The sequence below is a fragment of the Podarcis erhardii genome (genome assembly GCF_964252035.2).
Source record: "Podarcis erhardii genome assembly, chromosome: 1".
In the NCBI taxonomy this organism is placed as follows: domain Eukaryota; kingdom Metazoa; phylum Chordata; class Lepidosauria; order Squamata; family Lacertidae; genus Podarcis; species Podarcis erhardii.
The window spans coordinates 94,598,434-94,616,513 of NC_138497.1; the positions used below are offsets into that span (position 1 = coordinate 94,598,434).

Genomic DNA, 18,080 nt, shown 5'->3' on the forward strand with positions numbered 1-18,080 from the left:
GGTACCAAATGTTATTAACTCTGTAGTGAGCACACACCAAGTATAAAGCACTTCAGCAAAATTAGAATGGTTGGTAGTGGAATAAGACAAGCTTGTATCCTGCATATATCTTCAGAATGTTAGATCAACCAGTCTGACCTTGGAATCTGCTGACAAACAGCATTCTGATAATAGTTTGCGTTATTCACCCGCCTCCAAATCATGTGGCTTCTGTGAATGGAAAATGTCCAAAGCCTATCGTACATAAGATAGCAGAGTGGAATCATTTTCAGTGGTTGCTTATCTCTTGTCAGTTTAATGCTACTTAATATGAATTCATTGGCTGGAAATATCAGTAGCAGTGAAAAGCCAGTGCCAGCTGTTTTTACAGATAGGCAACTTTGAAGTGTTAAGTTGACTTAGCCCCACCCCCCCTAACTTGGCCAGAAAAAGCAAACTTCCCTTGACGAATGTATGGACAGACATCCAACTGACCATAATGGACTCTTCATGATTTTGGCAGGAGAAGTAACAGTACTGAGGATTTGTGAAGTCCTTTGTATGGAGAAAAGATTCCTTATATTCATACCTGACAAACAGACCAGCCAATAAAATAGATTTAGAGTGTTCCATAAGTACAGATCAGGAAGGGATGGTGGACACCTGTGGAAAGGGAAATGAGTACATTTAGTGTCCACTTAGTTTAGACTTAACTGTGTGTTCTCTTCTAATTTTAAACATAGCACTCTCCTTCTGATTTAATATTTATATCAACAAAATTAGCTTCCATTTCCAGAAAGAACTGTCTAACATAATACCCTGTCTTGCTTAGCATTTTTATTATTTTGTTCTGGCAGATTCCTATTCAGCATCCTCTAATGAAAATGGAGGGAAATCTGAATCGGTGGCCAATTTGCAGCCTCATTCATCCATCAATTCCATCCAGAGTTCCCCTGGTCCAAAGCGCTCTACCAACACACTGAAGAAATGGCTAACCAGTCCAGTACGCCGATTGAATAGTGGAAAGGCAGACAGTAACATCAAAAAGCAGAAGAAAGTGCGCGAAGGAAGGAAAAGCTTTGACCTGGGATCCCCCAAGCCTGGAGACGAGACCACACCTCAGGGAGACAGTGCAGATGAGGTATGGACATAGTTTGATACCTTTTTTTTTTTTTAAGAATGCTGACTTGAGCATAAAGCTTCCTTTTGTTTGATTCTTCACTTTGTTTTGGAATATGTTTTGAAATAACTGTAGAAAAGCATCCATCCTTGTATCAAAACAGCCCTATGTCCTCAGTATAAAGAGGATTCTTGTATCACCCCATCCAGACTAGTTACTCCCTAGGCCTCAGCCTTTATGTTTGTTGGCTCCTTACTTCCAAAGCTTGGGCTTGCCTACTGTCCACCATCTTTGCTGTGTGATGTAAAATAACACCATAGATCATGAAGGGAACCAGAGCTCTTGCATTTTTATTTTCCATCACATTTTCCCTGGTCATTTTGTATAGATTTGTTATCTTCCTTTTGCAGCTGCAGATATGGATGCATTTATGGGTATTTTATGACTGCTCTAATAGCTGCTCAAAGCATTTTAAATTATTCTATTGGAGCTGCATTTAAGGTGTTGCTCTGCCAATAGTGAGAGTGATGCAGGAATGCTATAAATCAAGAAATAGAACTAGGTTGCTGGAAGGAGCTAGTGTGCTCATTCAAATATATGCCCAGGAATGTAGCAGGCTCAAGAAGGAGGAGGAGGAGGAGGAGGAGGAGGTTTTTTTCATGCCTGACAGCCGGATCCAATTCCTTCCAGTAGCACCTTAAAGACCAACTAAGTCAGTTCTTGGTATGAGCTTTCGTGTGCATGCACACTTCTTCAGATACACTGAAACAGAAGTTTCCAGACCCTTCTATATAGTGAGAAGGTGGGGAGGGGTATTACTCAGAAGGGTGGTGGGAATGGGTGATTGGCAGATATCTGCCAATCACCCATGGGTGATTGAGATGGGTGATTGAGAATGGGTGATTGGCAGATATCTGCCAATCACCCATTCCCACCACCCTTCTGAGTAATACCCCTCCCCACCTTCTCACTATATAGAAGGGTCTGGAAACTTCTGTTTCAGTGTATCTGAAGAAGTGTGCATGCACACGAAAGCTCATACCAAGAACTGACTTAGTTGGTCTTTAAGGTGCTACTGGAAGGAATTTGTTTTGTTTTGACTATGGCAGACCAACACGGCTACCTATCTGTAGCCGGATCCAGTTCATTGAGGAACTTGAGAACTGGTTAGCAGAACATTTGCTATTTTAAGCAGCATGGTGGTCTTTCCTGAGCAAATTTGAAGTCCTGATGCTGCAGTGAATTACTTATTGTAGATCCTCTTGCCCCTTTAAAGGAAATAAATAATTTTTTATGTAGATGTTAATATGTGGGTTAGAGAATTGCATGGGACTCCCTTATGTGGGGAATTCCCTTTCTACCTCACTAGGCATCAGAGGGGACAGGCTAGATAAATATTCTTTTTATATCTGTCACAACAACCCATTCCTCTGTCTGAAATGGATTTGTTCTGATTATGGAGTTCCAACACTATAAACGTATTATGGGAGGGACTCTTTCATTCTATCCAACTTTGCCTGTTCATAATGAAATTTCCCTTGCTTTCAGAAGAGCAAGAAAGGTTGGGGCGAAGATGAGCCAGATGAAGAATCTCATACACCACTCCCTCCTCCTATGAAGATTTTTGATAATGATCCCACACAAGATGACATGGTAGGACCCAGGTCTTTTTTTCATTTTTTTCCTCAGAATAACTTTGTGTTCTTTTGTGGTGTTGTTGTTTTTTTAAAAAAAAAACCTCCTGGAATCCAAGGAACCAGGCATAGTGTTTCAGTAGGGTACTATATATTGAAATTTGTTATTTTACACCCTCACTTTGTATCCAGAAGGAATGGCACTGAGCAATCTGTCTTCAAGGCCATTGTTGCAACGCTCAAGGATATTTTCCCTTTCCTTTCCCTCCTGTCATAATCAGAATATTTGTGACTTAGTCTGCTTACCTTTGTAGCTTGATTTTTTAATGTATTTTGCATTTCATGCCTTTTCTGTAGAGCAGTTGTTACGTTCAGAAGAAAGCTTTCTATGTGAACTTGCCTGCTGAGGAATTTCTGGACCTTGTGGGTGCTTCTGGGGTGTATTAGAATACGAGTGTTTGGTTCAGATGGGGCCCCTTGCAGCTCTACAATTCTATGATTCTATTATCTGTTTCGCCTCACCATTTCTTTACATGAACTGAGAGTTAGTGCTAAAACGTAACCAATACTTGCCCTGCAATACGCTGCTACAAGGAAAGATTTGTCAGTGGGTGGGCAAGCTTTCTTTCAGGGAAGCCTGCCTACTGTTACCAGTATTCTGACTGAGAAGTTCTTGATAAACTTCCAAGGAACTTTTGGGTTTCCCAGAATACTTCTTAAAACCACTGTGGTACAGCAACAGCCATACATGTGGTATTCTAGCATGATGCTGGTGTTGTCTCCACCTGTGTTGCAGCGAAATTGGGCAAGAAAAGGTGATTGCGGCAATAACTTCTAATGGCGCGGTGTGTGGTGCACGTTGTGCCCAAGGTTTGAAAAACTTCATCATGGGACTGGATATATGAGTCATAATGTTGCCAGCAGGGGCCTCTGAAGTAGATATGCAGTAGTAGACTGAGTGTTCTACAGTCAATATCATTTCAGTATGATGCAAACAGCAGATTCTCTCTTAAAGTTCACCCAATATATATATAGTTCAGGTCACCCTATCTCAAAAAAATACTGTAGGGCTGGAAAGATGCAGGAAGGGGGAACCAAAATGATCAAGGATGCAGCTGGAAGAGGGGCGATAAAATCTGGGGTTTTAAAGTATAGAAAAAATCAATGAAACGAGCACAGGATGACATCTTATACTTGATGTGGAAAACATGGATGCAGAGTATCTTTCTATTAATACTAGAACCCTTGGTTATCCAATGGAACTGATTAACAAGAGATTTGACGCAAACAAAATAGTACCCATAAAGACATAATATAATTAGTTTATGAAATTCAGTGTCATGGTGTGACAAAAGACACTGGCTTAGATAGCTTTAAAGGGGGATACATATGAATTCATACTCATGGGGCCATATTCAGCTGAATTGTTGTACTAGCACAACAATTCCCGCCAGTGCTAAGGGACTTACGGTATGTCCTAGAACAGTGTGCAAGGGGAGGGGAAGGGATATTTTTGTTAGGCAAGCAGGAGTGCTTGTGCTGATGGAGTAATCTCCTTAGCACTATGTGGAATGCAACATGGGGAATAAGTCTTATCAAGGATGACTATTCATGATGTCTCAGTTGCAGAGGCAGTATGTCACTGAGTACCAGCTGCTTATGGTGTTGCCAAAGGCCTACTGGGAAAAGCAGGATACTTAAATAGAACTTTGATCTGATCCAGCAGGGCTCTTAAGTGCATATACCCATGTGAATGAATGCTTGTAGTGATAAAGTACAGGTGGACCTCCACTTGCTAAGCCATGTACCTGAGCAACTTCCATTGTGATCTGGGAGGTTATTAAGAACAACAGTGTAATCTCTTACAAGAGCAAGATGCGCTTGTTGACGTGACTTGTGATGGTTCATTGAAATCATTTTTCAAAGAATGTAGGCTGGGCCAATTCTGGATGAAAGTTTTTGCTGATTATAAGAAGTTTGGTGAAAAAGCTTTGAAACATCTAGTTCCCTTCTGTTCCACTTATCTTTGCAGATACATGCATAGAAATTGGCTTGATATTGAATCAGATTTGAGAATGAAAGTAGGAAATATTGAACCAGATGTGGAAGGGATTGTTCGGGACAAAAAGATGCCCATCACATTTAGGTTTAGTGTGTATTTAACATCTTGTTGGGAGCTGCACAGCGTGGCTGGGGTAACCCAGCCAGATGGGTGGCATATAAAATGTAGGCATATAAATTAGGTTTAGTAGCTGCTAGACATGTCATAATTTGTTCACTTGTACTATACTTTAATAAGGGACGCGGGTGGCACTGTGGGTTAAACCACAGAGCCTAGGATTTGCGGATCAGAAGGTCGGCGGTTCGAATCCCTGCAACGGGGTGAGCACCCGTTCCTTGATTCCTGCTCCTGCCAACCTAGCAGTTCGAAAGCACGTCAAAGTGCAAGTAGATAAATATGTACCGCTCTGGCGGAAAGCTAAACGGCGTTTCCGTGCGTTGCTCTGGTTCGCCAGAAGCGGCTTAGTCATGCTGGCCACATGACCCGGAAGCTGTATGCCAGCTCCCTCGGCCAATAAAGCGAGATGAGTGCGCAACCCCAGAGTCAGCCATGACTGGACCTAATGGTCAGGGGTCCCTTTACCTTTACCTTACTATAATAAAATTAAATTTGTCTCCCCCACCCAAAACTAAATCTTTGCCATTTCAGCGTGGTAAAAACTGTTTTTAGTATACCTAAAATCCATTGCTTACTAGGGGCTACCCCACATTTTCTTCAAAAAAATTGCTTTGCCAAAGTAACTACCATAAAGTTATCAAAATTTCAAAAAGTAGGGGGTCTGTGGCTTGGCTTTTGAAAAATAGGGGGTCCTCAGTAATTAGCTAATTGGGAACCACCACCATAGACTGTTGCTCTATGGAGAGAGGGCTTGCGGATCATTGGGAGTCCTTCATTTCCCATCAGTGTAGTCAAGCTGTTTTTAATTGTGGCTAGGTGTGATGGCCCTAAAAGAGGCATGGACAGGCCTTGTGCTTTAAATGTTATTTCATACTTGATAGTGTGACCTTGTAGTTGTGAGAGCATTCTGCAGTCCCTGCATTACCTTGATTCGTTCATTGGAACACAGAGTGCTCAGTTTTCTGGATGTACTAGAGTGATAAAAAGTGCCTTGCTATAGATTACCGTATATTTGCAGCTTGCTGAAGAGTGGTGTAGTAACTGGCATGTTGGTTTGGAGTCAAACTACTCATAATGTGAGTGGTTTCCCAAGGTTTTCTCCTCCCACCAAAGCAGCTGCAATAAACTTTTATCTGGCTTAATAGGGGGAGGGGGACTATGAGAAGTTGAAAGGGGAAATGCTTATCTGTTTTCCTGAAGGCCATTTTTTAAAAACAGATCTCTCCTCCTCACCCCACAAAAAAAATTGTTTTGCCTTGTAGGGGGAAATGTATGCATGCCTGTCTTTTCTTCCTTAAAGCAAATAGCAATTGGGTGAGGTAATTTTGATGAGACAAATGCCCCACAGGGAAGATGATAAGTGCCCCCCCCCAAATGAACCACAGCTATTCTGGTTGTAAATAAAACTACTTTGGCCATATTGAGACTCAAAGCATCACATGAAGTTTAACCCTAAGCACTGAGGCTGAAATTCACATGGGTTGGAGGGAACCCTTAAACTGTAGTCTAGTCACTTTGTCATATAACTTTTGAAGAAAGCAGTCTTGAGTATCTTCCATAATCAGAAGATAGAAAAGTGAATGATGTGGTTACACTTTTCTTGAAGGGAAATACAGTAAAATGGTATACACGAGGAGGATTAAATCTCCAGAGTGAAGAAGAGCCTTTTACTGTGTTTCCTCCCTTAAATACATTTCCAGTAACCTGTATTATTAATTTCTTTTTAAGGCTTTTCCTAAGCTGAGATATCAGGCAGTAATATGGATTTTCTGAAATATATTGAGTTGGAAAATTTTCCAAAAATGTTTAGATCACTCTGGAAAATGATCTCATTTAGCAAGTTATTTTGCTTGTATTTGGTAAACAAAGCTTAAAACTTTCGAAACTGCCAGACTTATCTTACAACTGGTATCCATTCATTGCTAATGAGTTTAAGAAATGGAAATGTTTATGTGGAAGAACAGAGCACTGGAACATTTTTCCACCTCACATCACTGAGATTTGTCGCCATAAGGTAACTCCTCTGTGCTGTATTTTGAAGTAACCTTTACGGTTATTTGGAAGTCTGTTCTCACCGACTTTAATTTGAGTTGCTGATTGGCTCTAAGTGAATGATAAGGTATCAGAGGAGAATGACAAGATGTCTACTGTAGGTATTCTTAGGGATAAAGCAACTAGAGTGATACATCACTCAGCAGCAGTTCCTAAGGAGCCTTCAGCTGTCAGTGCTGGCTGACTTTCAGACAATAGTCTGCTTTATTGAGATAGCTACCTGCCTGATATTTACTGTCACTTCTCCGAGTTCAATTTAGCAACACTTACTAATTTCACTGGGTTTCTCTTGGTGCTTGATTGCCTTTACTCTTCTCCCCTCTGCTACACCTGTGAAGTTGATTAAACTTTGTTAATCCTAGTAGTTTACTTTTAAAGCTCCATCTGCCCTTATAAGAATTCAGGTGGCAAATATGCAAGTTGTATGCAATCTCCAGACTATGCATATTTCTGTAGTTTTTCCACATAGTCAAAACTGGACAGTACCAGGGCCTAGAGTAGTCGAGGTCAAAGGAATCCATGGCAATGCCACATTGGTTCCAGAATTCTTTTGATTGGCGCCCAGTACTCTAGGATTGGGCATATTAACGATATCTGCCTCCTCATTTAGCTATAGTACAGTTGGCGAACTTCAATGCCTTTGAAGGAACAGGAATAGCCGGGCATTTGCATCCACCATATGCGAACAACTTCTGTCTTCACCCAAGGTCCAGTTCTGCTGAAGAACTGGCAGGATGAGTCTTTTCTGTCGGCCTCATTCCTCACATCATAAACGAAATGACATGGGGAGGTGTTCTTGGGTGTTCTTCTTGCTTCAGAGTATTATGCACCTTGCTTTAAAAACAACAGCCTGCCACACCCAAAATCTAGTCTTCAGGATAGGTGGGAAAGATTGCAAACCTAGTAAGAACTAGTAAGAATGTATTTTAAAGCTGTTTTAAGATTTGGAGGATCTCTCTGTACTGCTTCAGATATTTCTCTTTTCCTGTCTTGGAAAGGAATAGGAGAGAGAGAGAGAGAGAGAGAGGACCTCCAATGGCCTTCTAAGTGTGGCACACATAACTTACAGTCTAAGTTTGGGGAGGAAATGCATATGTTTTCTCTACACATACTTACATTTGACAGTTTTGGTATTGTAAAGAAGGGTACCACTGATACTTTGATCTATCTTTGCCACTCGAGTTTTTAAAGTTGACAGCAAGGAGAAATACAGTGGTGCCCCGCAAGACGAATGCCTCGCAAGACGAAAAACCCGCTAGACGAAAGGGTTTTCCGTTTTTCGAGGCGCTTCGCAAGACGAATTTCTCTATGGGCTTGCTTCGCAAGACGAAAACGTCTTGCGAGTCTTGCAAGTCTTGTGATTTTTTTCGCTCCCCCCCCCCTTTTTCTAAGTCGCTAAGCCGCTAATAGCCGCTAAGCCGCTAATAGCGCTAATCCGCTAAGCTGCTAATAGGGTTGCTTCGCAAGACGAAAAAACCGCAAGACGAAGAGACTCGTGGAACGGATTCTTTTCGTCTTGTGAGGCACCACTGTAACAGTCCAAAGTGCTTTCCATTTTTGAATCTTTGGCAATAAATTGTACACCAAGTAGAAATTCATAATAACATGAGGTTATTGCAAAACATTACAATGAAGTGCTGAGCTTGTCAAATCCCTAGTCTGATCCAACCTGCCATTGTATTGTACTCTATAGGAGTGAGCTTAGCAAGAGAAAGGGATGGATTCTGCATTCCCTGGGGGAAAGGGTTGCTCCCTTCACCCACCGCTGCTTGTTCCTGAAGTAGCACAAAAATCTTGGGAGATTTCACAATATAGAAACAGGAGCCAAACTGCTCTTTTAATTATTCTTTGGCTCTTCTTTGTGACTAAGTGGTGGTCTTTAGAAGAACCCTTCAGACATACATTTTACCCATAAACCCAGAGCAGGTTATGTGCTTTGCCAGTCTGTTGCTGAGTGCTGCTGCCTTTTGTATGTCATGACCTCCCCTCAACCCTTCATGCTCCTGTCATGTCCCTCCCCCCCCCCCCCGCTGCTTGTGCCCCATTGTGTGACCTCAAACTGCTAGCCTTTTGGCTTTCCTAGTTCCTTCTCATTCCTGCTAACCTGCTGTTCCTTTGCAAACTGGTGTCTTGCAGTCCTCCTCTTTGCTAGCTGCTCGACAGAGCATCTCCGATGTCCCAACTGCAGCGGATCTTGTCAGTGCAATAGAAAAACTGGTCAAAAGCAAGCTGGTAAGTGTGAAGACCTAGGATCCCATGAAGAGAAACGTCCTAGTTGAGCAACACTGTAATTCGGCTGCTGGTCATATTGCTGACTATCCTCACCACTGAGTAGCTAATTGCAGTTCCATGTTGGTTCTATCGTCAACTAGTTGCTAGAGTTAAAGTGCAGTAAAACCATTTTTATTTTTTATTTTTTTTGCAAATGACTTGATTCGTTGACATATTCCTGATAACATCAGCGGGCTATAGTATAGTCCCTAACATCTGTTACTTACCTGGTAAATTTCTAGGGGTGTGATTGCAGAACAAGTATTTTTCCTTTTAAAATGTTTTATTTCTTTTACAATATTCAGTCAAGTGCTATGCTGTGTCGAATCTGTAATTTTTCTGCTTGTTTTTTTAAAACACTAGGCATATTAGAAGGTTGTTGTTTCATGTATTCCCCCCCCCCCAAAAAAAATGAGCCACTTATGTAAAACTTGGTTCAAGGGCTGTTCAGTATATGGTTCATGAAGCAATATTTTCAATTTAATGTCCCACCTTAGTTGTAGACACTCCAGGTGGTTTACAGTAATGAATACAGTAACAAATAATCCTAGGCAGCTTAATTCAGTTGGGCAAACTAAAGCTGCTATCTTATCTACCTTTGCTTGGGAGCATGTGCTGTACAACTCAGTGGGACATCTCAAAAGAACATGCATAAAATTGAGTTGTATTACTTAAATAAAGAAACAACTTCTTGGGTCAGACTTGTTTGTTGCAATATTACATCACCTTTATCATAGCTAAGCTCCATTTTAATTTTCAGATGGAGGTTGGTGTTTCTTTTTAAAATCTATCTATACTAGTAAGGTCAGCCATCTCTTAGTCCTGGTTACAACTTGACTATGTTAAGCCATGGTTTAATTGGCTTGAGAACAGCACTTATGCCTTTGTGAACTCTTCTTGCCTCTCTCCTTACCACCTACCCTTCCATATGTGATTTCAGTGCTGATATTCTGACTTGGTAAATCACAGAATCCTAAAACAGCTGATCTAGAAAACCAGTTTAAGCACTTCTTACAAGTAAGAATCTGATACAGGAAATGGAAAGCCCATTTTGCAAATAGTTACATAAATTGCCATTTAGACAATACACTTTGTACTTTTTTTAGAATCCAAGGTGCTGCGCTTCTGTGTCTTGAAATTTAAAAAATAAGAATTCAATTTCAGATGGGATAATGGTATTTCTGTTAAATGAAACAAGTATTGTCTTGAGTGTTTTGTATACTGGAATATATTAAATATTTAAATGGCTCATTTTATCCAGCTTCTTCTAGTGTGATATTAGGTATTGCAAATCAGCAGCCCTCTTCCACTGCTGGTATCTCTCAGTTTCTTCCCTTCCTATTTTCCCCATTAAAACAAAAAGGAGAGATTTGGTTTTCCGCACAAATGTGGAATAAGAACAAAATAGCTGCACGACCCCACAATCACCTATTTGCTTCTGAGGGGAATCTACCTTTTACTGCGAATTAGGTATCATTTGGTTTGGGACTAACCAAATCCATGATACCTGACTAGCCTAAAAGTGTGCCGCAGAGCAGATCTGCAGATGGGATGTACAAAACACTTAGGGAAAAAGTGGCGACCAGCTTCAGGAAACACCCAGCACAGATATACTGTAACCTTTTAACATTTATCCTATTCAGGAGGTCTTCAGAATATTTAGGAAAACTTTGGAATGAATGAGGTGTTCTTAGCTTGTAAACTGCTGTACTGAATCAAGCCAGTTCTATTCTGCTGTCTTCCCCCAATCAGCCTAAACAAAATAAATGTCACCTTGGGGTACATTTTGAGAAAATTGAAGGGTCCTGTCCCCCCCGCTTACTAATTATTGCAAATACAGATCCCCTGAGGAAGTAGCTATAGGAATAGCTATATAGTCAATCTGTTAAGATTTTATGTTGAATCCTTTGGCTTTTTTCTTATTTTTAAGACATTAGAAGGAGGCTCCTACCGGGGAAGCTTAAAGGATTCCACTGGATGCTTGAACGAAAATGTGACGCCTTCAACTCCTCCTTCAAGAAACCTTGAAGAAGAACAAAAAGCCAAAGCTATGAGAGGCAGGATGTAAGTAAACTTTGGTTGTTATTTTTTTCAAGTAGGTATCTAAAAAATGTTTTTTTAATGTAGAAGAATGCCCCTTATACATGACCTCAGAACCGGTGGATAAAGTCTATAGTGGTGAAGCTCTGGGCATTAGCCAGGAGGCTCCTTCAACAACTGACTTTGCTCTGATTCAGAAGAAGTTATGCTGAAACCACAGAACCAATTAAAGCTCTCCCTGGAACAGTTTTATAAACTATGGTGATGGCATTCTTAAAACTAATTCCTCTGTTCTTAATATGTTATAGAGGTAACTCGCAGCTTACACTTGTAAACTTACATGATTGCAGCTTTGTGCAGTTGAGGGGGGAATAAATAAATGGAGAGGGTAGGAAATCAACCATTCCCCGCTCCCCATTTATTTAGTCCCGCTGCCACCACTGCACACAACTGCGATTGCAGGCTTGCCAGGCTTTGGGAAGAAGGCTCAAGGGTTCTGGCAGTGTTCTAGAGCCCTTGTGTGACCTTCCTTGAATCCAGTAAGCAGCCCTCCACTTTGAAGAGTCTCCTGGCTTTATGCATTTTGCGTTTATGCTTGAACCTCTAGAACAGGCTTCCTCAAACTTTGCCCTCCAGATGTTTTTGGCCTACAACTCTCATAATCCCTAGCTAGCAGGACCAGTGGTCAGGGATGATGGGAATTGTAGTCTCAAAACATCTGGAGGGCAGAGTTTGAGGAAGCCTGCTCTAGAACCAAGCCCTCTCGTAAGATGCGAGTTAACTGTATATGTCTTCACCCACTGTTTCCAATTGAGCAACCAGTGACATTAATGTATGTAATGAGAGTTGAAAGAAGTTGGATGCTTTGGTGGCTTTGAATCCTCTTGTACCACCATATAATTTTATTTTTTTTATAATGCATGCCTTTGGTGTGGGAATTGCCTGTTTATAATTGACCTGAGCTGCCCTGATATTGCCCGACTCAGATGAGAGTCTACGTAGTGAAAAGTCTACTACTACTACTTAGTCTACTAGTGAAAATAGTTACTGACCATGTATACCTGACATATATTTAACCTGGCTGCTACAATATGCTCCTCTTTTGAATTTTAGGTTTGTTTTAAATGAACTTGTACAGACAGAGAAAGACTATGTCAAAGACTTAGGAATTGTGGTGGAGGTGAGTAAAATAATCTAAATTGGGCATATATTCTTACTGTGGCTTCTCAAATTGAGTAATATTCTAACACTATAATCTTCATGAAACAAAACCAGATAATTTTATCTGTCATCTAAGGGCATGGAAGAAATGTTTTAATGCTGTCTTTTTGCACTTCTTTAAGGTTTAATTGCTCCCTTCCATGGATATAGAATAAGTCTCATTTGACTATGATGTGTATTTCTAAAATATAACAAGATCTGGAATTTGAAATTTGCTTTTTTAAATTTATTTTTAAAATTTCCTTAAAGGGATTCATGAAAAGGATAGAAGAAAAAGGTGTTCCTGAAGACATGAAAGGGAAAGACAAGATAGTGTTCGGTAACATTCACCAGATCTATGACTGGCACAAAGAGTAAGTCTGCAGTCAGCTTTTAACTGACTATTGTTAAAATGCATAGACTTCTCATATACATAGACATTTTACTTGGCCTGAACTACTATACTACATCCCCTCACCCTCTGGGAGAAGATCATTGTGAGTTAATGTTCTATAGCTAGTAGCAGCAATTAACATTTCATTCAGTGTCACAAGGTATGTGATTCTGAGCATTTGTTATACCCCAAGAGGTCTCTTGCAAGCTTCAAGCAAAAACTCTAGTGTCTAGTGCCATAGATGTTAGTTGACTGAATATTATGACTTACAGGACACAGCACTGTTCTGGCCTCTTACTCTAGTATTGCCTCTTTTACTCAGTAATTGCTGAAATTATTTTTCTATGCCTCCCATTATTTGTTAGTTGCACCCATGATGAGGCTATGTAAAATCCTTCATTTAAAATCAAATGAACATATGTTATTGGAGAATCTCAGGGTTGCAAATTGGTTGCAAAGATGAACTTTTGATTTATTATATGTGCAGAAAGGAAATAGTTAAAAAATGCAGGTGGTGGCAGGGATAAATTCCATGGAACAGAGATGTCTGATAATTGACTCCTGTTTTCACAACCTTTTCCTAAGAATTATGGGCAATTATCCCTATTTCTTTGCAACAGGAAGACTGGACTGGGGCTATCTTCATTAACAGATGAACAGCAAGGTTCTCAGTATTCGGAGGAGGATATTGCATGCCAACGGATGGGCTTTTTATATTCACTAGTTCCTCATGTGCAATTAAATTCTCTTAACCATTAGCAGGATGATGCAGGCTAAGCTATTCAGAAGTAACCGATCTTATATGAGGGTAGTTTTATCTGTGATGCAAGACAAAATCAGATAAAACTATATAGTATGGTAATGAAAAGTACTGAGAGAGACTTTGTGAATAGCTGTGTATTTTTTTATTGCAGTTTTTTTCTCGCTGAACTGGAAAAGTGCCTTCAAGAGCATGACCGTTTAGCACAGCTCTTCATCAAACATGTGAGTTACATGCTAGTCCTTTTAAAAAACGGAAATAGCTCCTAAATGTGTCCCTGTTGTACTGATTGGATATTTTAATTACACACACACACACACACACACACACACCCCACACACCCCAAATGAGGATAGGAATAATACCTGGATTTCCCTCAAGCCATAAAATGGGATGTTTGAGTAGAGTATTTATTTTACTTTTCCAGAATGAAAGTAATTTTCCTTCAATATCCACAAAATTGTCTTAACTAAAGCCATAATTGTAATAATATTGTGTTTTACTTAATTGCTTCTGTTAAAACTTGGCTGGAAATGTACCCACCACCCCAAATGCTGCTTCAAATACTGTTTAGCTGCTTACTTCCTGGCTACAACCTTTGTATATTTGTACAGGATGTACAACAGTCTACGTTATTCAACAGTCTACGTTTTTTACACTTCAACTAGGATTATAGAACAAGTGCCTCCTTAGTAATGGCTTGATGAGTTTGGACCTGGATTAATATCCTATATCAGTCACATACTTGCTGGCTGGCTTTGAGCATGTCCTCATCTTTTGGCTTAAGGAAGTAATAATAGTGTAAGGCCATTTGACGCAGGAGCCCATGAACTATCTCTTTGTATATTGAAGATTCTAGTTGACTGTACCACCTATTTGCTTTTGTACAGCCAGTGAGCCAAGGAGCTCTGTTCCTGTCCTCTCAGCAGCAGCACTATGGCAGTACCTAGCTGCTTCAGAAAGCTAACCGGAGAGATATGGAGGTTGCAGCAAAATGAAAGCAGCAGTGGCATGTGTGGCATGTCTCCTGACAAGCAATCATGCAGTCTTACCCTTCTTGAACAAGATGAATTGCCTGAATCTGATGTCCACATGGGGCGACCCACTCACACATTATCTTTGGGAGGAAGGAGGGTGCTTGTGCTTCGGGTTTAGGAACTGGACTTTAGTTTTATCTTGCTTTCCTCATTCTTTTTCCAAAAGTTGGTGTCTGTACACAGTCCTTTGATCAGGTGATAGTAGACAGTAAAATTATAAGAAGGAAAATAAATACTCCCTAAGACCGTCTGGGCTGTGGCTGACAAGAATAATTAAATTTGCTTTCTGTCACTGTCCATGCAGTGGTAAAAGCTTTAGTCTGGACTTAGACTAAGAAAGCTATGCATATTTTGCTTTTACAGGAGAGGCGATTACACATGTATGTGGTGTACTGTCAAAACAAACCAAAATCTGAATATATAGTAGCGGAATGTGGTGCATATTTTGAGGTAAGGTTTGGCCTTCATTCCTTATTCATGTTGCAGCTTAAAATACACCTGACAGGATCTCTTTTCCCCTCTCATATTTGCACACACATTCCAACAGCTGTGTCAGCAAGCTTATCCCATTTGGATTAATGGCTTTCCCCCTTTCTATCTTTGCTTTCCAAGTAAATTCTGTCTTATATTTAGCAGTGTGTTCTTTCTCGTGTGCCCCACCTGATTCCCTGTACATTTGTTGCTGGTAGGACCAAGCAGTTTGTGGGGGGCTGTCTTACTTACCTGTGGTATCAAATTTTTTGTTTGGTAAAGCATATTTATGCAAATAGTAAGGGGTACAGCAAGCTCTTCACCTGCCACTTAGAGTCAAATTTAGCTCTGAAAGAAAACAGGTGGAATAGATACAGATGAAAAGTTACGCCATAATTAAATTAGTTCATCCTTAAAGTGCAAAAATACTCTTTATTAGAAAGTTTTGTCATTTACCTCATTGTTTTGACAGTTGCATGGACGATTGGCACATATTGTAGCAGGTGTGAGGAACTGAGGGTGGGTGGGTGTGCTTGCACACGCACACACAAATATGGAGAATGATACCAGAAGTTAAAGGAAGAGAGCAATCCCTCCATACTTTATGGTTCCTAAACCTTTTTATGAAAGGATTCCATTTATGTCTGTCTCAAGGTCTAGAAACTGCCTCAAATATTAAATTTAAAAATTCTAACATTTCTGCTTAAAATCCTTTTTTTTTTTTAAGCAACATTTCTGCCATGTAAGCTCTTAACAACTATTCAAGTTTCATTCCCCTTGGTTTGGGGGTTGTTTCATTCCATTTAATTGACAGATAGTGCCAGTATTCTTTCCAGAAATTTTTTGTACCCGTTTCTGAAGACGTTTCATGCTTGATACATTCACTTTAACCTCCTTTTCTACCCACCCACACACTCAACAAGAAGAGTAAAGGAAAATTATATTCATCTGTACAATACTAATCTTAATTGTTACGGGCCTATTGTAGTAACATTTGGACTAGTCTAACTGTGCGGTTTGGAAAGATGGGCTAGTCAACATGTCATAGATGACTATAATCTCAGGGAATTGACAGAAGGCACATGTTACAAAATTTTGCTAAAACTAAGTAACGCATAGTCTGGTCAGTGCTTGAATGGGGACCCCTTGAGTTTCCTTGGAAGAAAGACAAGATATAAATAAGTATTTTTGTTGTTGATATTGCCTACTTTTTGTTTTCTAGGAGGTGCAACAAGAAATAAACCAGCGGCTAACTCTCAGTGACTACTTAATAAAGCCCATTCAAAGAATAACCAAGTACCAGCTGCTACTCAAGGTGAAATATACCAGTGAAGTGTTGTGTCTAGGAAAAAGGTTATCCAAATACCTGTATACTGATAATGGCAAAAAAAAAACCCCAACCCAGTTGCTGTAGCAGGCTAAACCACAATGCTCCCTGGAGCATTGTATGTATACTGGAGCTTTACTTGTTTGTTTCCCCCCATACTGCATCAAAGCTATTGCAGTACAGGGAGCATGCACTGTGAAGGGTTGAGTGGATGGGGTGTTTTCCAGGTGCCCTATAGAGACCATTTAAATTTGAAATGTACGGTTTACATGTTCAGCATTCAAAAAGCCTTCAGATTCAATCATGCATAACAAAATTACTGTAGATCACAATAAAATTTGTAAATGCACACATTTTGTTTCAGTCTTGTGTTCTATTTGCTCATCAGTTAGGACCTTTATGTCTATAAATGGGTGGCACTTTTAAACCGCAGCATAGACTCACCTAAAGTTAGTGGTCTCATGTGTCTTTATTCCTTAACATCTCGGGAGGGTTTGGAACCTTGCCACGCAAAATCATTTCCACAAGTAAGCAAGTATGCTTTCAAAGGGGAAAATATCAATATGTATTCTTGTTAATTATTTTTAAGAGGATGTTTTTCATTCCTGTAGGATTTTCTAAAATACAGTGAAAAAGCTGGGCTGGAATGTTCAGAGACAGAGGTATGGACTTTTATCTACTGTCTTTTCTCTTTTGTATTGTTTTTACTGAATGATTATAATGTGTTCATGTTGCAAGCTGGCTTGGGTGTTTGTATATTAACAGAAAGTCAAGATACCAAAAAAGTATGTAAGAGTGATTTTCATATGGTGAAACCAGTAAGAAGTTATGAAATTTTGTTATAACAAAGCAATGCTGTTTATTATCTTTGTATTTCTTTTATAAAAAACCCTAATAAATATTTTATAAAAAAAAAGAAGAAAGAAACCAGTAAGAGGAAGAAAAATGATTTTTTTATTGTTTACTTCCCTCCCCACCCCACCTCCACTGCCTTTAAATACTTGCTTTTATGCTGTATTCATTTTCAGTAATGTTTAATGTAAAATGTCAACTCGGGCTAAAATTAGTGAATGAAAATCTAGCCTTATGAGCAGCAAATTGAATATCCTTACTTTAGACTTTCCTTGCCCTCTTCCTTTGATCATCAAGGATAGTTGCAATTGACACAAGGTAACATTTGATATGATGCATTAATTAAAAACACAGTTACAAATTTGGAAGACACAAGTTCAGATACCAGCCTAGAACTTGCAAAGGGTCTTTCAGTAGACCAAGATGTTGCTTGATGTCACTTCTATCGGTCCCAGGCAGCATCGCCCCCTCCAGGAGTTGTGATCCAACAGCTGGAGGGGACCGTGTTGGCTACCAAACAGTATTTGTTCAGATAATTTTATTGAAGTCCCTTTCAAGCATTCTCCACATGCTCACCTTTGTGTTGAATGGAGCTTTACTGCCCCTTCCTGCCATCAGCCTGTGCTTGGCTTCACTGAACCACTTTCACCCCACAGCCAAAACAAGGAAGGCTCTTCTTGCTCTGGTCACTTTGGGCATTTCCTGTGTACAGCAGGCATCTACATGGGTGGAGATTGTGGTCAGTCCTTGGTGGCAATAATTGT

General features: G+C 40.0%; 1 protein-coding gene across 22 annotated transcripts in view; it reads left to right on the forward strand.

The window, feature by feature from the left end:
- The window catches only part of KALRN (kalirin RhoGEF kinase), a 510,268-nt gene that overhangs the window by 458,231 nt on the left and 33,957 nt on the right, over positions 1-18,080 (forward strand). For 13 of the 22 annotated variants that reach the window (XR_014158556.1, XR_014158557.1, XM_081869918.1 and 10 more), the window contains 10 exons: positions 837-1,120; positions 2,648-2,752; positions 9,101-9,196; positions 11,166-11,299; positions 12,389-12,455; positions 12,746-12,849; positions 13,784-13,853; positions 15,030-15,116; positions 16,360-16,452; positions 17,076-17,126. Coding sequence is in view for 20 of the 22 variants with exons in the window: in XM_081869918.1 (XP_081726044.1) it covers positions 837-1,120; positions 2,648-2,752; positions 9,101-9,196; positions 11,166-11,299; positions 12,389-12,455; positions 12,746-12,849; positions 13,784-13,853; positions 15,030-15,116; positions 16,360-16,452; positions 17,076-17,126 (1,091 nt within the window). In the remaining 2 variants the exon portion in view is untranslated. The remainder of the gene's footprint in view (positions 1-836; positions 1,121-2,647; positions 2,753-9,100; positions 9,197-11,165; positions 11,300-12,388; positions 12,456-12,745; positions 12,850-13,783; positions 13,854-15,029; positions 15,117-16,359; positions 16,453-17,075; positions 17,127-18,080) is intronic. The other 9 variants (XM_081869932.1, XM_081869937.1, XM_081869928.1 and 6 more) reach the window with 3 other exon arrangements.